At 32.5% G+C, this 24,225-nt stretch overlaps 2 protein-coding genes across 2 annotated transcripts; one reads left to right on the top strand and one right to left on the bottom strand.

Annotated features, from left to right (window-relative positions):
* Positions 1-319: 319 nt before the first annotated feature.
* LOC127704765 (uncharacterized) lies at positions 320-6,128 on the bottom strand. The gene is made up of 3 exons (XM_052208966.1): positions 5,269-6,128; positions 1,953-2,375; positions 320-1,689 (listed from the first exon to the last, which is right to left on the bottom strand). Exons 1-3 carry the CDS (start codon positions 5,318-5,320, stop codon positions 794-796), a joined length of 1,371 nt encoding a protein of 456 aa, XP_052064926.1. The 5' UTR covers positions 5,321-6,128; the 3' UTR covers positions 320-793.
* A 1,837-nt stretch (positions 6,129-7,965) lies between these two features.
* LOC127704761 (uncharacterized) lies at positions 7,966-16,499 on the top strand. Its single transcript, XM_052208958.1, has 4 exons — positions 7,966-9,289; positions 10,855-11,037; positions 15,750-15,892; positions 16,369-16,499. Exons 1-4 carry the CDS (start codon positions 8,063-8,065, stop codon positions 16,448-16,450), a joined length of 1,635 nt encoding a protein of 544 aa, XP_052064918.1. The 5' UTR covers positions 7,966-8,062; the 3' UTR covers positions 16,451-16,499.
* Positions 16,500-24,225: the final 7,726 nt, after the last annotated feature.

Raw genomic sequence — 24,225 nt, 5'->3', positions numbered from 1 at the left:
GAGAATATGGGAAGCAAGAAGCAAATTATTAAATGCCTGCAAGAATTTCTAATATTTAAAACCTGAATATTACACAAGTATCAAAATTTCAACCTGTTCTGTTCCTACAAGGTAAGCGTTACCGACATGTGTTCAAAAATTGGAAGATACCTACAATTAATATGAAGATTTGGAAAATATCATTAAAAAGACCACTTTGAACCTAAGACCGAAAGACATTAAAGTGAACATATAGATTAAACATACAAAATATCGGTTACCTGAAATTAATTTTGAAAGAACCCTATCCATGTCAAAAAGACAAGGTTTGCTTTGATATGGATAACATTCAACTCCCCAACAAACTTTAAATAAAAATGTTAATTCTATTTTTATCTAATTGGATATTAAAATTTTATGAAACGGATGTATTGCATGCGTTGCATGCCTTCATTCGTCGTAGTTGTCCTTTTTAGATTCTGTCCTCCTAATTCAGTCTTTTCCAAAATTCACGTGCTCGTTTAATTTGTTCAAGTGCTTAACATATAATTTTTGTTTAATTGTCAAAAAAGGTCTTAACCTCATTTTGGAAACATCTACACTATGATATAAATAGTATGATTCATTTCAATTTACAAAATTTGCTTTTTTTAAATACTTTTTTAAGTAGTTGATTAATAAATGTTTACATATACATCATAATTATTAAATCTGCGAAATACATGACTATGAGTTGGATTTTCAGCGATCTAAATATAATAGTTACACTTCTACTTAAAGTAGAAATGGAACTACATAATGAGCATTATAAATATTAACCAGTGAATGCCGGGTGAAACAAGCTTTGTAGATATGATCTTCCCTTGCCTCTGAATCTCCCTATCCCCCGATCTTTTCTGGTAAAAGACGATTGTTTTTGGTCTACAACAACTATGCTTTCTTCATTATTTTTTGTATTTTGTCCGTTTGGTAAACTTGCTGAAATATTTGTAGATGAGTTAGGATTCGAATTTCTGCCTGAGTCATGTTTTGAATTGATATGTTTATTTGTTTGTACACCAAGGAGTTTATTTCTAAAGTTATGTTCTCCTCTGCTGAAAAATGGATTTCTAGACAAATTTAATTGCCCATTACTGTTTTGAAGACCTATCTCTGTCGATAGAGGCTGAGGGTTTCTTGATCTCCAATGACCGGACAATATTCTGTCTCCAGCTCCCTGATGTTGGTTGGGAAGAGTGTGTTCGTGATTTATTTGTCCATTTCGAAACTGAATGTGTCTCTCAGACAATGGAGGCTGAGAGTGTCTTGATCTCCAATTACCAGACAGTAATCTCTCAGTAGGTTCTTGGTGATGGTTAGGATGAAGTGGTTCTTGATTTATTTGTCCATTACTGTCATGGCTGCGTCTCTCTATCAATGGAGGCTGAGCATTTCCTGATCTCCAATCTCCAGATGTCATTCTCTCTCCAACTCCTTGATTTTTAAGAGAAAGTGTTTCGGGGTTTGATGAATCTTGACTTTTATTTTTACCTATCAAGATCTCATCCACAATATGTGAACCGAGGCATATATCCTCGATACATCCCTTACACTTTTCACCATGGTATATAAAGTACGAATCAACCATGCAGTGAGCTTTTGGCTGGTGGTGATGATGACATTCTATTTCCGGACATTTAATTTGTGACTTTGGTTGTAACCTGTCCATACCTGCAATTAAATAAGAAACGAATAAAAAGTATATTATAAAAGATTAACATCAGAACAGACAATGGGTCGATCGTACGTATCTACTAAGCATAATATTAAACATAATTATACCTTATAGTTATTATTACCAATGAGAATGTTTCCGTTGCATTTATAGTTCGATAATTTACTTAGAAAAAGGCTTCAAATGGAAATACAGGAAGGTTTTATAAATTACTTCATAATTGCAATACAGCAGTGTATTAGTCTTTTAAAACATATACCTTTTGAATTAACAGTCACCAAGCCATGCTCTTGCATTTGTTGGTTATTTCCTGTCCTTCCATTCTCTGGCTCCAAAGGATTTCTCAGATTTCCAACATTAGGATTGTTTCCAAATATAGAACCTAATCTATTGATATAACTGACTTTATTCCATTTCTTTTTAAGGTTTCCTGTAACGGCATTTGTGTTGTCTACTGTGTTGAGGTTTTGCACTTGAGTAACATCTCCAATCAGTGAATCAGCCACCACTTGTGATCCATGACAAATATCCTCTACACAACTCTGGCACTTAACACCATGGTACATAATGAATGTCTGGACTTTGCAGTGTTCTTGTGGAAAGTGATGAAGTTCGCAAGATATTTCTGGGCATGTTATCTGTGATGAACCGGTTATCTTTCCATCTTTGATGTTTTGTTGACCTAAAATATAAAATTTATAATTCTGTAAAACATAACCACATATCAACATACGATTATAAGACTTTCTTGAAACTTACTTCCAAAAGCCCGAATCTGATTTTTAAATTACAAATGGGTTATTATTATTTCCCTTGTTAGGAAGTATACTGGTATAAATACTGGTTCGCTGCAGTGCAGAGCAATTTTGAGAAGTAGATATATAATTATGTGGAACATTAATTTACAAAGATTTCCAGCTATACAAATAGATTTTGATTTAAAGTATGCTGAAAGGCAAAAGACCATTAATAATTTCTTCATTTACATAAACCAAATATTATATTTAAATCAAAAGGGATTAAAATCCGCTTATCACTGACTCTTCTTCAGCTTAATTGCCGAGAAGCAGGTCTACTGCTTGACAAGGGAAATAACCTGCTGCAAATTATAGTTCTAGAGTATAATCCGTGATTCCAGAATGAAGTTTCTGAACAGGGCTGTAGATCTTACAAAGTGTTGTTTTTCGGCTCTCATCTAAAGTTTACACATTCAAATTGCGACAAGATTGCATGTCCAAAGCAGACAAAGTTCTTGACAATATTTATTGTATTTATAGGTAAAAGATTGACTGTTTTTCAAAGAGTTTTGCACTGAAAGCATACTTGGAAACCTAAATCTACCCTAAAGACTTTCTGAGCGAAACACGTTTTGAATTTATAGAAAGAATTCAGTTTTTTCAATAGTATCTTCCTACACATTTTACTTTGGTCCCTTGTGGTCAATTAAAAGATTGCCCCAAGACAGACTGCATCATGTATTTTATCACAATCAAATTAAAATACGACATGCAGCTCAAATCCAATATCATATACATCATAATTTCCACATAATATATACTACTAATGTAATTCTGAAATTTGGGTAAACACTTTATAGGAAACGAAAATGGTATTTAAGAAATTAAAATATCATTTATCATTTAATCCCGGGTTGAGAACGTTTATGAATAATTCTTTTTTCTTCTTCCGATAAACATCTTTTTTACAATTGACATTGACCATATAGAATAGGAATATTTTAATTTGTCCATTATAACAAAGATGGAAATGTTCGTTAGTCCGAATGATTGTTAAATCTTCATGGTTGGTGTACTGCCTATGAACAGTCATTCTAGTCCGCACTTCATTTTGGTCTGTCCAATACAGAATTCTTCACAATTTGAACATATGAGAGAATAAATTACGTTTGTAGTTTTTCCAACTTTAGAATAAAATTAATTTTCTTAAAATGGGTTAAAGTACACAGTAACATGCCCTACAAATACAGTACGTCGAGTTGTACTGTTTTAGTAATTTGTTATTAATACATTTAAAACAATGAACAACGTTAACATCAGCTCCCATGTGTTAAATTATAATATTAATGGTTCTTAATATAATTTATTGCATTCATAACACAATAACTGTCTATAAGTAAGTGGTATAACAAAACAAGATGATAAATATAGATGTTATGATATGTATACTAAAGTATTGTTTTAATGTCACTGTGGCGTCCCACAAGCCTCGTGTGTAATCTTGTACCTACTCTGAATGAATTGTCATATGACACTTTGTTACCAAGCGCGTTTTTATCCCATCCTATTTCTTTTTGTCGAGTATTCAAGTTAAAAATGGTATATACAATTTTTCCGTAAGTCTGTGTCCAGTATGATGCATTTCAAAACGTCTTTGAATCTTTACACTTTCATTTGCATACTTTGAGGTTCTGTCAATAGTATGTCATAAACCTATAAAACTGCTTAAAGGTGACTAAAATCTATAATTTCAATAGATTTTGTCTAATTCTAGGTATAAATCTGAAAAGTTACATCCACTATTCTATCGAAGTGAAGTTTTGTTTTGTTTTTCAGATACAAATGAACACACTTTGTATGCAGGAGTCGTTCGAAGAGTGTTACAAAAACATGATCTTTAACAGCAATGATCCGTGCGTTTAGGACCAAGAACATTCCTATGACTTATATTGTCGGAATAAAATTTTGATTTTATGAATACAAATGTAATATTTAAATTGTTGATAACGCTTTTGAGTGTGCATTTTGGCACTTTAGTAAGCATCACCTTTCCAATATTGACTGTGCGAGTGAAACATAAACAGGGGGTGATAATTCCTCATGCTTACAACCGCGACAATGAATAGTTTTTCCTTCTTGAACTATTTCAATATTTACTATAAAATATATTTCATGGAAAAATTTGGCGTAAAAAGAGAAGTGCTCATTCGTAATCGACATGTTAAGCTGTCGGCAAGGCTTTACCATATTTAAAAAAAAATGACTGCACACATAGTTTAATTAGTAAAATTAAAGAAATAAGTAAGATCAAAATTTCTTCAATTTAATAAGTCACTTCACAAAGAGTTGTTCAAAATTTACTATCTTGCAAGCACAAGGAAAGGCGGCATGTCTCTCTGAATTTCACGTAGCTTACATCTAAAGCTTAAAAGGGAAAAGCAGTATTAAAAACTCTAAAATTATCTTCTGATTTAATTATAAAATCAAGCAATGTTTAGAGCGTTGGTCTTTCATTAGGGAAGTGTGTTACATATCAACTTTTCTTGTCGGCTGATTTAGCAGAAAGGTTATAAATACATATATATATATTTAAAACGGCGTACTGTAAATCCAGAAATTATTGCGTGCATTTATTATTGCGATTTCAAGAAAAACTGAATACAGATATATGTAGCAGATATCAGATCGCGTGTTCTAATTATTGCAATACTCACTTACTCGCATTAGTCGCATTAATAAAAACCTCGCAATAATTTCTGAATTTACAGTAATTCATTTTGAATAAGACAAATAATTTCTATTTTCAGCTTTATCACTGTAGTGTATTGTTCAACTTACCTTTCAGTATTTGTGGTACTATCAAAAGGATGGTACAAACTAAATTCAGCATTGTGATGTAATGTTGCCGTCGGTCCCAGGAATGTAAAGCCCAGTTTGTGTATCTCGCAGATTATTTATTTATGTACGGTTTCCGTGTTATAACCTATAAGATAACTTTCAATCATTGCACAAAAACATCATTTTTACGTCATATATATCAAGTAGAAAAGGTAATTTTTGCCCCAGGTTAATTTACTTTCACTATGAATGACATGTGTAAAATATATTGATCATTATATGGAAGTAGAGGGTTCGGTAAGGCTTCAGTTTTCTAAATTCTTTGGATATGCTGCAGCAGACTCGACATTAAATATGTCTGTGACGGTTCACTGTGACGGTTTTACTTTTTCTTTTTTTAACTTAGAATTTAATAGAGGTATTGTATGCTAGTCAATCTAGGAAACCTATACCGATCCTTGTACACATGCTTTTCATTAACACATAAAACTTTGACCTTTCCGTAAAAAACTTTACATTTTAATACATTTTGAATTTAGTGGTTTCAAGATAAAATGGACTTTTTCAGTATTTTCCGACACGAATCACATCTATCTTTAATTTGTGCCACAAACCTTTGTTCACTGGAGACAGATTAGCAATAAAAATACAGATGAAGTCACGTTTGATATTTTTTTTAATTGTAGATTTATATATAGATGCATGTGTACATTTATTTTATTGCCGTCTATTGATCATCGGTTAATTCCCTAACATTTTTCTTGAAATTAGTGTTGAAGTGTCTTACAAATATATTTTTTTTCCTGAAAAAAATTTCAGAAAATGCATTAAAAACCTGGAGTCACGATTTGATGTATGCTATGTGTAATTGGGAAGAAAAATAAAAGAATATATGAATCAGATGTTCAGATCAAATTAATTTAAAGGAGTAAGGGGTGATTAAAGGGAAGAACTCAGTATAATCTTCGTCGATCTAAAAAAATATTTTCCGAGAATAAAAGGGAGGTATTTGGAGCGGAGCGATCGAATTCATAACTGAGAAAACATGTATCTTACAATGTACCCCTGAAGTATCCAACGGGGGTCGAGTTGTACACTAGAGGTTTAAATGCGAAACTGAGTGCAAACAAAACCTGGCACATCTGTGTATGGTCATATTGATATATTATCAAACAGAGCAGTTCACCACTAAAGTTAAAGGCGAAACCGAAAACAATCAATTTGCGTGATGAGAATCATTGAACATCCCAACCCCACTCCCCCCTCCCCCGATCCCTACAATTGAGCCTTGGTGGAAGCTGCAACACCTCGAGATGTTTTACAAAGTGGTTGGGGCCTAGCGTTGACCGTAATACTGAATAATTAAAGCAAACAAGTCAGGAATAACAATAGACAAATGAAAGCAAAGGGTATTTGAAATTTTATCATATTCAATAATGTATAAAAACAAAACAAAAAAACAAAAAACAGAAAAAAAAACCAGACAAATCAATAACTAAAAATCATACAACCCGGCGCTTCATGCATTCGTCGACACAAAGATTTGTTGGTTTTTTTTCTTGCAAAGACTTTCGGAGACTAGAAGCAACTAGAGGATAAGATGACATGCTTTAAGACGGTTGGTGACTAAAGAGGTGTCATCTAACAGTTGGACGGAATCCCGATGCTGTCCTTTCAGTGCGAAAATAACAACGTAAGATCCATGCAATGCATGATACAGAAATAATGATACCTATTAGCATGATACAAAATATCATGAAAATACGAAAAATAATCAAACGTTTTTTTAAGATATGCCACAATGCTATAGAAAATGAGGTTCAAACCAAAGATATAAAGGAAAACGTAATCTATATTGATAAATTTAAATCCAAATACTTAGTATAAAGATTTATACGTTTGAATGATGAAAACGAATTCATCTTGTTAATGATGAATGAGAATATGTGCATCATTGAGAACCTTCTACTGTTTCGGTTCTTATACATCCTTGGCTTTCAAATATTCGGTTTTGAGCGTTTCTAATGAAGTTAATCCAGAAATGTGCTTCGTACGCATGAAATTTATAACGTGTTGTTTTCGTTTGTTAAGCAGCTATTGACTGAACTACTAAAAAAAACACAAGAATTGAAAAAAACAAGAATTGAAAAATAAAACAAAAAAGTAGTAAATAAGAAAATTAAAGTATATACAATAAATGATAGCTTTGATAATTCATGGGTTCATGGCTGATTTGGTCTAAGTTACAGTGTGTTCGTCGCAATTGTAATAGCATAGATATTTCAACGGCTTTAAAGCCAAAACCAGTTTTTACCAGATTTGAACAATCATTTTCGCTAGAAACAATGCGAATGGCAATAAATTACGAACGTACTGCTTACAATAGACAAAGGTATATAACCGAATACCACATCACATGCCAGCTTCAAAGAACTGTCAGACGTACAATCATAATGACATTATTCAGTAAAGGAACGTTGCAGATACATGTACTACCACTAAATGACAGATTTTGTACTTTTTGCAATACAAAATCTGTACATGCTGTAGAACCCGATATAAACTTTGATGGTTCTTATTTTACATACAGGCTATGGATACGATATTTTTGTTATTTTAATTTGTTTTTTGTTGTTTGTTGGGTGCATGGTTTTCCCGGATATTCACACTGATACTTTCCCTGGCCGATTTTGATGTTATAACAATTTAGAGTTATCTTCCTTGTTGCAGGCAGTCAACAAAATGAGAAACCGGCAATTTTTTTAACTTTTGGGATTACTTACAGGAATAGAGCATGACAACTAGTTGCATATACATTTTCACAATTCTTCTTTACATATCTTCAGCTCTTAAACTATTTCATCCAAGAGAAATAATTAACTTATTAGAAAATTCTTGCTTACTGGCAGTTCTTGTTGATAGTGATGACGTGTTCCTCCCGGGGGACACGGGACACGTATTGCGGTCGTTGTCCGAGGTTTCTTTTCATTCAGAACCATTTGTACAATTAGGTTATATTAATTTGAAATCATTCAGGTGGCAAAATAATCAAACGCTTCAAACAATTAAACGAGAACAACTTTCAGTGAATGATGTAGTTTTATTTCCAAAATCAAAAGTAGATAGAACATGTTTACTTCCAATAAAACCTTTGAAGCCAAAGGTAAATGTGTACAAAGGTTCAAGGACAATCAATTTATTAGTAGAGTTCATCAATAATTATTGTGGTACGTACCGAACAGCAAAAGGTAGTGTGTCTTATGAAGGTCTTCATCGAGAAGAAATTCTGAAGAACTTGTTTTCGGTATCAAGCATCTCAGATGTGACATCAAATTATGTGTTTAAATGGCAAACTCTTGATGGATCATGTGATAAAAATACAAATACTGGAAAAGAAAACATAATTTGTGATGATAATCATGATCATCAGAAAACATTTCAGAAGGATTTCAACCAAAAACATTATGAGATACCAAAATGTGACAGAATTAAAGTTCCATCAAGAGATGAGTTCTTTCATGACTACCTCAAATTATCAAGACCAGTTATTATTGAAGGAGCTATGGAATCATGGCCAGCTATGACAAAATGGTCAAATAAATTCTTGCGTGAAGAATATGGAGGTAATAATGTTCACATAAAACTAACGCCAGGAGGAGAATTTGAAGGAGTTGAATCCTCAGAGCTGTGGGACAACTATAAAACGTTCACCATTCCAGAATCTGTACATAAACAACTTGAATTTTCTGACTTGGTTGTTGTCCGTCCAGCCACTCTTAATATGAAATTTTCTGAACTGGTTGATTTAATTGAAAATGTTTCTGAGGGAGTAGTAAAAAATGTCTCTGCATATTTAGAGTATTCATCAATACCTGATCATTTACCAGAGCTAGAAGATGATATAAGGGAAATGCCATTTATTATTGATGTGTTAAACAGACAACAATTAAATATTTGGTTTAGTGATGGGAACACATTAGGAAAACTACATTTTGATCCATTTGATAATTTTTTATGCCAGGTAAATATGTAGAAATTAGACCCATCTACAAGGAGAAAGCTTTTACATGAGAAGAAAATAATTGCATTTGACTACATTAAAGGTTAACCAACTGACAGACAACAACAAATTTTTGTTTAGGTACTAACGATGAATTATTATTAAATGACAAAAAGTTCATGTACTTTTATAAAGAACTTGATGAATTTGGTTGAAAAAAAAGTTTCATGACCCATCTACAACCATAGGGACATTTATGTTTTTCGGTCTGTGCACTATCCATTAGTCTATCCATTTGTCTGTCCACTATCCATTAGTCTATCCCTTTGTCTGTCCATCCAGTATCAGGTTAAATATTTGGTTTAAGGTACAATGTAGTTTACCATGAAGTTGGTATTGAAAATTAAACTTAGAGCACTAGTTCATCAAGGTGTGAACTTATTATTAATGAAATATATGTCAAGTGTAAATCCAGATTGAGCAGTCCCCTGATTAGGTTAAAAGTTTAGGTTGATGGTTTTTATACGCCCGTCAAAATTTTGACAGGATGTATTATGGTATACAAATGTCCGGCGTCCGTCTGTCTGTCTGTCCGTCTGTCCTGCATCCACATGTCGCACCATAACTTGAGAACAACTTATCCAAATTTCATGAAACTTAACATAGTTGTTTCTTATGATAATCAAACTATCTGTATACTTTTTGGTGAAAATAAGATTAAAACTTTTTGAGTTACGGGACTTTGTAACTAAAACAGGGGGGTGTTTTTTTTCACATGTCGCGCCGTATCTCAAAAACTATTTATGATTATTGCTTAAAACTTTACCCACTTCTAAGTTATATTAATCTAAAGATCTGTATATTTTTGGTGATGATTCAAAATTTTATTTTAGAGTTATTGAGTTTTTTGTAAAAAAAGGGGGGGTTTCACATATCGCGCCGTATCTCAAAAACCATTTATGATTATTGTTTAAAACTTTACATACTTCTTAATTATATTAATCTAAAGATCTGTATACTTTTTGGTGATGATTCAAAATTTTATTTTTGAGTTATTGATTTTTTTATAAAAAAAGGGGGGTTTTCACATGTCGCGCCGTATCTCAGAAATGATTTATGATTATTGCATAAAACCTCACACACAACACAACGGGCATATCATGCTCTAGTGGCGCAGCTGTTTATTGATTTAACAGTTCACTGAACATGGAAATGTAATAGTGGCAATGAGGCGTGCTGTCCTATGGACACATGTTACTCATATTCTTCAAAATGAGGCCTGTTCTATCAGTCAACAGTTTTTTTTTATGTATATATTTATGTAGTGTAGATCTCCCATCAAGGGAATGGAACAATACTGGGAATATTAAAGTATGTATAGAAAAGAATTAAGTATGTATAGAAAAGAATTAAGATATTCCTAACAAGCATTGTTTGTATTGTCAGGTTATAGGTTAGTGGATCTGTAAACCAAGTTATTTAGGGAAAAGCTAAAATTGTAATGTCCTCTACCATCACAAGCATTCTAACTTCAAAAATAAAGATATGTGTTTTTTCTACATATCAATCTTAATATATATTTTTAGATTAGTGGACAGAAACAAGTCCTGCTATTTGAACCTCATGACAATACAAGGCTATATGAAGCTCACATTCCAGAGGCCATGTTAGCATACAACCATTCCACTAAACAATTTACCAGGAAACAGTTGACAGAGAGTACATCTATGGTTATGTCCCCTGTTGACATAAAGAAGGTTGATTTCAAAGTAGGTTTCTTTGGCATCTAAGTGCTTATCTTCTATAAATTAATTGTTTTATAGTTTTACTAAATTCATAATCAGTAGATTAGTAGTGTTAAGTTTTATAATTGAATCAATTTACATTTTGATAATTATTAAATTATTAGACAACATTTCAGGGAAATTGATGTTTATAACAACATGAAAATTGTTTGTAATTTTTAACCATGTTAATTTTATTTGCTTTAGTTCAATATTATTTGTATCTTTTTTTACTCTACTTAGTTAACCTGGTCAAAATATTAGTTGTTTTTCTATGGACCTAATAACTTCTCATGGCTTCATTAATTGAAAATTTCCTACTAAGAAAAGGAAATACATATAGTTTTTGCAAGGAAATTTAGTGATTGGGTTATTTAATCCACACAATATTTTCTATTAACATGATTAATTCTCATCTTTAGTACTGTATTATTATTTTCATCACTTATGACTGACTATCAGTGTCTTAAATATTTGGTGCTTACTGATACATTTCTTTAATAAATTTCAAATGAGCTTTGGTTTATATGATTAAGTTGATACTCTTGTCTATAAATGACTGTATAAAAAGATATCTTTTAGATATGGCCATCTTTTCAGCCTTGATATTTATTCTTCTTAATATCAATCTTACTTAGCAGGAAACACGCATATATGTGCATATTTTTAGGCCTTATAAACTATTAAGACATGTAATAAGATAGAATCTAATGACAACCAGTATGTGAATAATATAAATGAAGCAAAAGAAAAGGTATACAATTGAGAATGGAAATGGGGAATGTGTCAAAGAGACAACAACCCGACCAAAGAGCAAAAAACAGCCGAAGGTTTGTGTGTTTAGGATTTCCTTCCAAGAAAAAAATAGGTTAAGTAGTGGTGAATAATTTTTTCTTTGAGTAATGAATATATGGGAAGACATGATTCACTACTAAAAGTGATAGTAAAAACTTTATGGTACATGAACAAACATGTAGGTACTTTGATACAAGATAGGGTAAGTAGGGAAACCCTAAAACCATGTTTTTTTTTTATATTGGTACAACCAGATTAGCTTTAATGGATAAGTGCAATACCTATCATGCCCTCATGGCGCAGCTTTTTATTTTTATTTGTTACAAAAAGTTAATGGCATTAATAATGGATGGGGCTAAATTATGGATAGTTTTTTACCATTGATACATAAAGTTCTTTGATTTTCTGCAATCTATCTTATATGGATTTATTTAAGTGCTTTTCAAAATTATTATATATTTAGATATATATACATCAGTTTTGGTTTTGGGCATAGAACCTGAGATAAATTGTCATACCACCCCTCCCTCCACCCATAAAATAGTAAAAAGTCAAAATCATTTTAAGGAAGTTTATTGTAGAAGTATAGTTGAGAATAAAAAGGGATGTGGAGAATATATTAATGGGACAGCAACCCAATGATACTATCAAATAATTTATAGTCTAATTAGGGTCAGTATGCAACTATATATATGCTTATCCTATTCACATTGAATAATAAAAACATTGACAAGTTTCTAGATTTACAGTTTTCAGTGAAAATCTTATGAACCAAGTTGAATGCTCATTAGAATAAAGCTATATCTGACTGAGTGTTGGTTATGCTTGTTCTTTTAATATTCATAATTTCAGTCTTAGATTTATATTATTTCTTGTCTGAAAAGGTTTTCAAAATGCAGGTTGACTTGAAACAAAAGCAATCACAACCATAACTCAAGCCCAGAGTCAATGTTATTTTTATTTCCCCTCAACCTTCATATGCAAAAATTAGTTGTCTCCAACTCGAGCATAAATATTAATTTAAAATCTAATCTTTTAAATTCGGAAATGCAATTTTTATTCATTGAAATGCTGATTTTTGGAATATGTAATGATTGTAAGAATACAATTCCCTGTTAGTGTTGCCTGTCGAAACCCTTGAAATCTAAAAGGAAAAACCCCAGCTATTAATCCCTGGACAATGTATAGTAGTTTCAATGTGCTTCAGTAATTTACTTTAATTTAGACTCAAGAGAACATCAGGAAAGGTGAGCATATAGAGTATGGTGGAAGAATTCATATTTTAGCCAATGTTACCCATATTTTTCAAAGGTTTGACTGAAATAGCTGTGTCTTTGCATGTACAATATTGCTAAGTTATAATTTTTCTGATACAAGTCACTATAAATTTATTATTGTAATAGTTCATAGTAAGCAACTATGAATTACAGATAGTTTTTAAATCTTTTTCATTATTATTAGGGTTTGTTGTAAAAGAAACACATTATTGATAAGTTTTTTTTGGAGGCTTTAAATGTCTATTAATGCTTTATGTATTAACACTGTTCCTGTAGTTGTTTAAGGCTGCCAATATTCAAGCTTTTTTCAAGTGAAATTTAAGACTTAGTTGTTCATTTTGTACTACTTTTATCAGTGTTAGTTAAATCCATGATCATGAAGATGTCACTGACCCATTATTAGTTTGAAATACATCTGATTTCTATGTTTGAACATTTATTTTTGTCTATGTTAGTTATATGTGAAGTGACATTGAGCATGGTTATTTAGAAATTTGATATATTAACACCACCCTTGTCCACTGGTTTATAGTTTAAATTATTATTGAAAAATGCATGTCATTATATATTAATGGTTTGAGTCATATAATATTAAACATTACTTTAAAACCACAAATTATAAACATGATAAAAAACATATAGTAGATATATGGTTAATATTAATGAGACAACAACTCTATATCTCAACTACACAATGCATCCCAAATGAATATTTGTACATGTATATGTAATGTCTACTAGAAAAGGACAAGACAGGATTGAGGCAAAAATTGTAATAAAGGTGAATACTGAAACTCAAGTCAGTTCAAAAGTTTTCCAGAAGGGATATCATATCCTGTACATAGGTTAACAAATCCTCCACCACACATGCATATGTTGGTATGAACGAAAGAAAATGTGGGGTATAATGGTATACAAAGTCAATGCAACAGCAACACAATGACACCAAAAAATCTGTCATCAACAGCAGATTTATTTGTTAGAAAATATTCTCCAGAATATTACAAAAGATTTAACTCAGCAAGGTTCATGACATGATTCTTATTAGAAACAAGGAATAACTTGAATCTGGAATAATTTTGAATTCTGGAAAATTGATAAGAAATGTATGATGAGAACTAACCAAACTAAAGAGGGTTAGCCATGGGCACTTGGCTAAGGTTAATTTTACTTTCACTGATATTTCAATATGAACTTACTAACCTCCCTTAGCCATGCATGCTAACCCTCCTAAATTGAGTAAGTTTTCATCATAGATTTCTTATCAATTTTCTAGAATTCAAAATTATTCCAGATTCCAATAATTGCTTGCTTAGAAATCTTTATTTAGAAATAAGGAGATGAGGTATGATTCCCAATGAGACAACTATCCACCAAAGTTCAAATGAAGTGAATGTAAGCAATTATAGACAACTGTATGGCCTTCAACAATGTGAAATACCATACCGTATAGTCATCTATAAAAGGCCCTAACTTGTAAAATAAAAAACAATTCAATTGAGAAAACTAACAACTTAATTTATAACAAAACAATTCACAAAAAACAAATATGACAGACATGAAACAATGTATATCTTGTATCAATTTTTAGACCAACAACAGAAGAGTGTTTGTTTTTTAGAAGTACTGTATATTGTTATTACTTAAAGAAACCACTAAAATTATATGGAAGAAATTAGAATTTATTGATTTTTCAAAAATGAAAAGTTTTTGTCTTGCCTTGATGGAGTCAAAAAGCGAGACATAGGTATGCTGTTTCAAGCGGGGCAGTGGCGGTGACGTCAACAATGTATTAGTTTGTGATTAGCTATAGTTTATGGTGAACCACTAGTGGTATGTCATTGATATTTGGTATATTCAGTTGTATTATCATTTGCACATCTCATTTCCATGGAGATTATTGGGCCTTGTGTCATCAGTCATGGTCCATTGACTTTGAAATTTTTGCTTTATAATAGTTTACAAAAAAAACTTTACATGTATTAATTTGTGATTAGGTCAGTTTATGGGGAACTACTAGTGGTAGGTCAATGATATTTGGTATGCAGTTGTATAAGCATTGGCATATCTCATTTCCATGGAGATTATTGGGCCTTGTCCCCTCAGTCATGGTCTATTGACGTTGAAACTTTTGCTTAGTTTACATGTATTAGTTTGTGATTAGGTCATTTTAATGAGAACCATTAGTGGTAGGCCAATGATAATTGGTATGCAGTTGTATAAGTATTAGCACATCTCATTTCCATGGAGAATATTTGGTCCTTACCCCTCAGTCATGGTCTATTGACTTTGAAACTTTTGCTTAGTTTACATGTATTAATTTGTTATTAGATCAGTTAAAGATGAACCACTAATGATAAGTTAATATAGTTATATGACAGTACTTCTTAAACATTTCAACAGAAGAACCTCAAAATTGTAGATAAAGGTATGTATGAAAAATACATTGATTAGAAATAAACCTGAAGTGGTCATCTTTTTTTTTTAAAGTGTAGTCACTCTACAACATTACAATATTGTGAACATTTGATCTGATTTTCTTCTATCATGAATCACCAGAACTGAGATATTTAACAAGGACAGTGGAATTTTTACATGTCTATACCATGCATTACAATATTACAGAGGTTTCCAAAGTTTGCCAGCACCTATCCACTGAATTGTACATTAAATGAAGGGGATGTCCTGTTTATGCCTTCATTCTGGTGGCATGAAGTACAATCTGTTCCAAACAGGAAAGAAAAAAGAAATCTAGCAGTAAATTATTGGTAAGAATGATATTTCTTTATGTATATGTGAACTTTTTTTTTGTTTTAGCAAAGAAATTGATCATTTACTTATCTTTTTTAAGGATTCGTCATTATTTTGAGATTGTTAACTTTCTGGAAGTAAGTCCCGTCATGACCAGGCAGAGGAACTAGGTAGGCAAATGCTCACATTAAATCTGTGCTAAATGTCCTCCTTTACACCATAACTCATGGTGGTTTTCCAAATAAAAGGAGGCTTATATGTAGCATACATACATACATTCTTTAACATGAAACTGAAATATCCAATTTATATCAAATGAACAGTGATTGCTAAAGTCTCAATAACATTTTAATAGGTGAAATTATAATATTTCATAAGTTAAACAAGACCTGAACTTACTAATGAACTTTTTATTTATTTTGTACTTTTTATGTATATTAAATTTACATGGTTCAAGTATTATGAATTAATAATATGTTGTTCTTTCTTGCAGGTATGAACCATTTTTGACCAAGGAATTCCCATGTCCCACATGTAAATTGGATGTTAACCCAAAGTACAGACACTTATTATAATTATTGATTACTTTTATATAATAATAAAATGCCTCAACAAGGAAAGCTATTTCTGTCTTGGCTGCAACTTATATTTTTTTAAAGGAGAGACATAAATATTACTTTTTAACAGCAATTATAGATCATATTAACAAGTAATATATACATATAAAATTTATTCATTCAGTGTATGTTCACTTGTTTTTGTTAATATGTCTTTTGATTGAGTTAAGCCATTTCAATTGATATTTTATAGTGTGTTTTTCTATGTTGTGATGTTACACTATTGTTTCAGGTTAGGGTGAAGGTTGGCACCTATTAAAACGTTTAAACCCTCTGCGTTTGTTTGCACCTGTCCTAAGTCAGGAACCTGATGTTCAGTGGTTGTCGTTTGTTGATTATGTGGTTCATAAGTATCGATTAGACTGTCGGTTTTCCTGTTTGAATGGTTTTACACTAGTCATTTTTGGGGCCCTTTATAGCTTGCTGTTCAGTGTGAGCCAAGGGTCCGTGTTGAAGGCCGTACTTTGACCTATAATGGTTTACTTTTACAAATTGTGACTTGGATGGAGAGTTGTCTCATTGACACTCATACCACATCTTCTTATATCTATATGAATAAAAAATACGTTCCATGTCTGTAAGGGAAATATCAACCCAAAAAACAATTCAAAGGTATATACAGGTCAACATATTAATATGATGTTCTAAAATAGATTCATTGTTGTTTGCTTAATACCCAGTGGCAAATATTCCACGCATATTCAGGATGAGAACAAATTAACAATAAAACAATTGGTAGGTTCTGCAAGGTAGGCCCTAGATCAGAGTTGATACAAGGCTTCCTTAATGTGCAAAGAGCGTGACACTCTCTCTTTGCAAGAAATCTGATTTAGCATCCCCATTCTGACCGGATGTAGCCACAAATTTGTACACCTGCACAGCAATGGACGTCCCACTTTGGCAATGGTTTTACCGGCAGTCAGACGAAGACCAAGGGATGACCAATTTTTGAACCCCAGTCAACCCTTTTTCTACTGTTATATCGTTTTGTCAAAGGTTGGGGGTTGGGGTTGTTTAGTACTGACAAACATGTTCAACCCTGCCACCTTCTTGATTTGCAAGTCCCAAGCCATGAGCCTGTAGTATAGTGGTTGTTAATGGTTGATGACTGCCCTCTTTATTTTTATACCTCCGCTTTAAAAAAAAGTGGGGCTATACTGTTTTACCTCTGTCTGTCTGTCCATCCATCCGTCAGTCCATCCATCCGTCAGTCCAACCGTCGGTCCGTCCGTCCGTCCCATGAATATTTTCGTCGCATCTTACCCAGGAACTACATTACAAAGATTTCTGAAATTTGGTTTCAGGGTTTATATAAGTCAGCTATACTGTGTGATGCTTTTTCAGATTCATCACTCAACAACTTCCTGTTTACCGAACACTTGTATCATTTTACACATGATAGCCAAGTTGAAAATTTTCGTCACATTTTTCTCAGGAACTACAATACAAGGATTTCTGAAATTTGGTTTCAGGGTTTATATAAGTCAGCTATACCGTGTGATGCGTTTTCAGATTCATCACTCATCAACTTCCTGTTTACCGAAATATTTGGGCGGGGGTATCATCAGTGAGCAGTAGCTCGCAGTTTCACTTGTTGTTTTTGTTTATTATTACTATATCAAATCAGGCTGTTAATTTTCTCTTTTGAATACAGGCGGTTGTTATCTGACTATATGATTGTGGATGTTGATGGCCTGTTCTTGTTTACATCCCTGTTCTTTGGAGTCTTAAAGTTTGATTGATAATTGTCTCATTGGTCAAAATTGGTATGCAGATGTATCATTGGCTGGGGTGTAATATACCAAAGTCAGGTCATTCTGACATTGACTTTGACAATGGACCCCTATTCTAGTAAATCCTTATCAAATTAGGGTCATAACTATTTTACCGTAAAACTAAAACCAAACTTGGTATAACTAGTATTGATATGCAGACAGCTCCATATGACAATGAGATGATGTGGTATGATTGCCAATGATACCATTCTCCACCAGAGACCAAATGACATAGAAGTTAACAACTATAAGTCACCGTACAGCCTTCAACAATAAGCAAAACCCATACCACATAGTCAGCTATAAAAGGCCCCAAATTGACAAAGGTTAAACAATTCAAACGAGAAAACTAACGGTCTGGTTTATGTACAAAACAATAAACAAAAAACAAATGATATACAGCAACAAACGACAACCGCCGAATAACAGGCTCCTGACTTGGGACAGGTACATACAGAATGTGGTGGGGTTAAACATGTTACTGGTGCCAAACCAAAATCTGCCATCAGTTCCAAATTCTCTGAAATTAATACCCCTCACTACTCAAGTATTACTAAACTAGACGAGCTGCGGTTGGTCATATTAAATATGGTTAAAACTTTTTAACACTCAAGCACTACTTAAATATAGACTCGGAGGCAAATATTCTGTATTCCTTTTTCATCAACTGGATGAGTCAAAATTTGAACCCACTATTTCTGAAGTTATGAACATCAAATGCTGCGAAAAAGATAATTTATTTTTAATTTTCAGTTTTGACTGATAAAAAAAAAATGTTTTAGATGATATTGCCATTGTGGTCTTTTAAACGAAAATTTCGCTGTTAGCCCGTCTGTTGTATATAGCAAGATGTGGTGCGCTATTTGTGTTGTTGAGTATACATTTGTTAAAAAGGTAACTTTGGACTAACTTATGAAAGATTACACAATGTTGTAAGAAGTAGTTACAGACATGATGTATGCGATATTTTTCAATTTTCCTGTCTACATTAATTCCATTGCAGGTTGTGGCGGTGTATACATTGTACCAAAATGCACTGACCATATTCACAATAAAACCAACCTGCAATGTGAATCGACCGAAATGAGGGTGCGAAGACTGCCACTGGAAAACAAGGGAATGTTCAATAGGGACAGAAATTATGCCTTTCAACAATCCACCTACGGAACCATCTAAGAGTTGTTGATATGGTTCTTGCACGTGCAGAGAGCGTATCTAAACAAAAACTTGATGGAATTTAAAGGATTTTGTCTATTTTGAAAATAATTTTATCATGATTATCTTCTAATTAATTTTTGATAATGGTTTTTGTCGAGCCTGCGAAATTTATTTCGCGAAAGCGAGACATAGCGATCCTATATTCCGTCGTCTGTGTCATTTAGTTTCAGTCTGTAGTTAAAAGTTTTTTTACACAAACTTTGTCAAACCTTCATAGAATTTTATGAAATTTCGACTGAAGCTTGATTATGACCAAAATACAGTATCCAGAGCAAAATTTTGAAAACATTTATTTTCATTTTTCTGTAGTTTACTGATAAATGGACTTCTTTTTTACAGTTATCATTCAGATTCAGTCTGCGGTTAAAGTTTTTCTGTCATCAATAACTTTGTCAAACCCTCATGGAATTTTATGAAATTTGGACAGAAGCTTGTTAATGACCAAATACAGTATCCAGAGCAAAATTTTGAATTTGTTTTTCCATTTTTCCGTATTTTACTGATAAATGGACTTAGTTTTTTTTACACTTATCTCAGATTCAGTCTGCGGTTAGAGTTTTTCTGTCATCAATAACTTTGTCAAACTTTCATGGAATTTTATGACATTTGGACAGAAGCTTGTTTATGACCAAAATACAGTATCCAGAGCAAAATTTGAAAATTTTTATTTTCATTTTTCCATATTTTAATGATAAATGGACTTAGTTTTTTTATAGTTAACCTGTGGATACAGTCTTGGGTTAAAGTTTGTTCCACATCAAATTCTTTGTCAAACCTTCATAGAATTTTATGAAACTTTAGCAGAAGCTTTTTTATGATTAAGAGATTAAGTTTTGAAAATATATTTTCATTTTCAGTATTTTCCTGAAAGATGGACTTAGTGTTTTAAAGTTAACATTTACAGACAGTCTGGGATTACTTTTTTTAACACGATAAATTTGTAAACCTTCATGGATTGTTATGAAACTTGGACAGAAGCTAATCTTCAAGACCAAGAAATAGCATCTTAAGAAAAAATTGATTTTTTTTTTAAATTCTGTATTTTACTGATAAATGAAGTCACTTTTTAAGTCAATATAACACTTTTACACTGACAGAAGCAATCGTAGGCGAGACGCAGGGTTCCGTGGAACCCTTTAAGATTTTTTTTTCGAGCCATCTGAATTATTTACGAGTGATGAAAGGTTAACATTTACATCACGGATATCATTCTGTTTTTTGTAACGGTGTTCATTTCTTCACTATACGGAAACCTCTATACGAGATACATCCAAATGTTTCTCCTGTCATCTTGGTATTTTCATAACTGCAGTTACAGACATCAGTTTATCCCGAGTCATTGATTGCAAATCTATGATAATCTTTAATTTATTCACAACTTTTTTTAGACTCGGACGAATTCGAGTTTTTGACATATTGTATAGAGGCTATACTATTATAGACACCTGGTTTTTGGTGATATATACTTTTTCACCTCTAATAATTGTAAGAACGGTACCAACTTTACTGAAACCAAATGTTCAGTGATGCTCGAGGCCAAATCATTTGAAATCTCAAACCTTATATAAACATTGAAAAGCTGATAACCAAGGAGTAGCAATTATATAGCTAAACCTTGACAAAGAATCAGGGCTTTGCATGAGGAGATACATTCCTTGAATCAAAATAAATTCCAAAAATTTAATGCAGCAAATTTCACAATTGATACGATACCAAATCTACACAAACAAATATTGTGGTGTACAGTTATTGTCCTGAAACACAGTGAATTATTAACAACATGATTTCCTGTATTCTTTAAAATAAACTACTGTAGAAAACTGCAAGAACTATTGTCAGTTTTGAATACAGGAAAAGAAATCTCGTATTGTTTACAACACTGGAAAAAAGGTGTAAGAGTCGTTTATGTTATACTGAAGGAAAACAACGAAGTAAATAAACCTTTTAAAAAATGTAATGAAACACCTGGTAAAAACAAATAAATACTCTTCATAAAGATTTAAAGTATGAATTAAAGATTTATTCGGGAAACTTCATATTTTGTCCATTGAATAAAATTGATAATGGAAATGGGGAATGTGTCAAAGAGAAAACAACCCGACCATAAGAGCAGACAACAGCCGAAGGCCACCAATGGGTCTTCAATGCAGCGAGAAACTCCCGCACCCGGAGGCGTCCTTCAGCTGGCCCCTAAACAAATATGTATACTAGTTCAGTGATATTGGACGTCATACTAAACTCCAAATTATACACAAGAAACTTAAATTAAGAATGATACAAGACTAACAAAGGCCAGAGGCTCCTGACTTGGGACAGGCGCAAAAATGCGGCGGGGTTAAACATGTTTTTTGTGATCTCAACCCTCCCCCTATACCTCTAGCCAATGTAGAAAAAACAAACGTAAAATAGTACGCACAGTAAAACTAAGTTTAAGAGAAGTCCGACTCCGATGTCAGAATAGGAAACAAAAGAAAATAAACAAAATGACAATAATACATAAATAACAACAGACTACTAGCAGTTACTGACATGCCAGCTCCAGACCTCAATTAAACTGATTGAAAGATATGTCTTCATCATATGAATATCAGGCACAATCCCTCCTGTTAGGGGTTTAGTATTATACCATCATAAAATATATGAGAAGAACATAACCCGTGCCATGCCAACAACTGGTTTTAGAATAAATATGTTTAATTCCGAAGACCCTATAAGTGAATCAATATTAAAGACAAAATATGCAATCTTTAATGACCTGACAACAGTATCGTAACTATATCTCTTCTTAATAAGTCTGTTTAAAGGTTTTGTTAGCTTTTGAGGTGAATACTGACATTTTTGTGTTTTGTAAAGAATATTACCATAAAAGATTGGATGTGAAATACCCGAACGTATAAGATGTCTGCATGTTGAGTTATATTTACGAATGATGTCCTTATACCGATGATAAAATTTAGTAAATGTTTTGACTAGTTTATGATATCGAAAACCCTGATGTAATAATTTTTCAGTAATACATAAATTTCTCTCGCTAAAATCTAATACGTTGTTAAATACACGAGCGAATCGTACAAGCTGAGATATATAAACACCATAAGATGTTGACAAGGGAAGTCTTCTTTCCTTTTTTATGCGTGTGTCCTTAATATGAATTTTTCTAAGGTGTTTGGTATACTCCGTCCCATTGTTTTTAATAAAGCCCAAGATTATACATGTATGTCTATTATATACTTTATTTCAGAAGCAAGTGTCGTCCGCAAATATATTTGTATCATTCATCTTTTTTTAAATCTGGATAGTTGCAGCTGTTGGTATAGCCTGTATGTATCAGCTCCGAGTATGTCATACGCCCAATACAGACAAAGTGTAAAATCTTGATCATGCCATTACTGAAGCACCTGCATGATTTAAGGTAATAACCAGTTAATACGCTTTGATTTTGCTGAATTTCTCACAATATAACTTGTTGATGAACTTAGTAAAAATGTCCAATTTCATGGTAATAAAAAAAGGAAGGGCACATACCGAGTGGACAAACAAAAAACCGTCGGAGAAAATAAAAACAAAACCAACGCAAAAAAGATATACGAGTAACGAGGAATACACAACCATATATCCGAGTAACGAGGAACACACAAACAACAGTCCACAAAATACTACAAAGAAAAGAAATGATTAAACAACGCAAACCTTATCAAAACACAAACAACAGTATAGAAAACCAAAGACTGAGAAACACCGGAAGTGATCTCAGGTTTTCCGGAAGGGTAAGCAGATCCTTCTCCACATGTGTCAAAATATAGTGCTGTGCAAGGGCATGTTCATAAAAACTTGTACGAATGTTGCCATTAAACCATTATCTCAAACATTAGGAAACAATGCCATCATGTCATCGAACGAAAATTAATAAAAACTATAACCTTAGTAAGGGTTAGTTAATTTATTCAAAGGCATGTTATCTTTACATACTGTTTTGTTCATATAAGCAACATGTTGATGGGCATTGTGTCCAAAGTAAAAACTATAAAGCTTCCGAATAATATATGAATGATTATTAGTCAGAACATATTTGAGGTACATTAAGGATTTTTTTAATGTTTATACTTATACTATTCTATCTAACATTTAATAATTTGAAATGTTAACTTTGCAAAACTCACATAAGAATAAATTAAAGCCCAATGTTTAAAGAACTTGGTGTAAGAACAGCAATGATTTGTTTAACATTACGAAGTATTGATTCTTCCCCAAACAGTACCCGAAACTGTATTTACTTACATACTTACTAAACATATCTATTTACTCTTAGTACTCTGTGTTAAGATTGTTCGTCGAACACAGCCAGGTCTTCAAACATGCATTTACTATACATTATCTTATTTGCTCTGCCGTTTTACATTTGTTCTCCAAATCATACTATTCGCAAACGTAGTCAACTAAGTGAGATATTCTTTTCTAAAGACTGGAGAACGTTGTATGACTATTACAAAGAGAGGTGTTCCAGTGATACTCCAAGTCAGGTTATGAAGTGGACAGCAGATTGTATCTTAGTATGTGATGAAGATGGGATTCCACTTTTCCTTGATAGAAGAGGGAATCCGTACGACCTTGGACTCGGGACCTTTAATCTTGAACATGGTCCAGGACATACAAGATCGCCAATTGATACAAATTTATACCTCGGCGATTCTTGTCCGGACGGCTTTGCTGCTGAATCTATTATATCATTTAACCACACGA

Source organism: Mytilus californianus, unplaced genomic scaffold (genome assembly GCF_021869535.1).
Source record: "Mytilus californianus isolate M0D057914Y unplaced genomic scaffold, xbMytCali1.0.p SCAF_6, whole genome shotgun sequence".
Taxonomy (NCBI): domain Eukaryota; kingdom Metazoa; phylum Mollusca; class Bivalvia; order Mytilida; family Mytilidae; genus Mytilus; species Mytilus californianus.
This window is presented reverse-complemented; position numbering and strand designations above follow the sequence as displayed.

Coding starts and splice junctions, on each gene's coding strand:
- LOC127704761 (XM_052208958.1), top strand. CDS start 8,063: ATGACAACTAGTTGCATATACATTTTCACAATTCTTCTTTACATATCT. Junction 9,290..10,854: donor TTGATAATTTTTTATGCCAG/GTAAATATGTAG, acceptor ATATATTTTTAG/ATTAGTGGACAGAAACAAGT. Junction 11,038..15,749: donor TAAAGAAGGTTGATTTCAAA/GTAGGTTTCTTT, acceptor ACAATATTACAG/AGGTTTCCAAAGTTTGCCAG.
- LOC127704765 (XM_052208966.1), bottom strand. CDS start 5,320: ATGCTGAATTTAGTTTGTACCATCCTTTTGATAGTACCACAAATACTG. Junction 2,376..5,268: donor AGTACCACAAATACTGAAAG/GTAAGTTGAACA, acceptor TTTATATTTTAG/GTCAACAAAACATCAAAGAT. Junction 1,690..1,952: donor GGTGACTGTTAATTCAAAAG/GTATATGTTTTA, acceptor ATTTAATTGCAG/GTATGGACAGGTTACAACCA.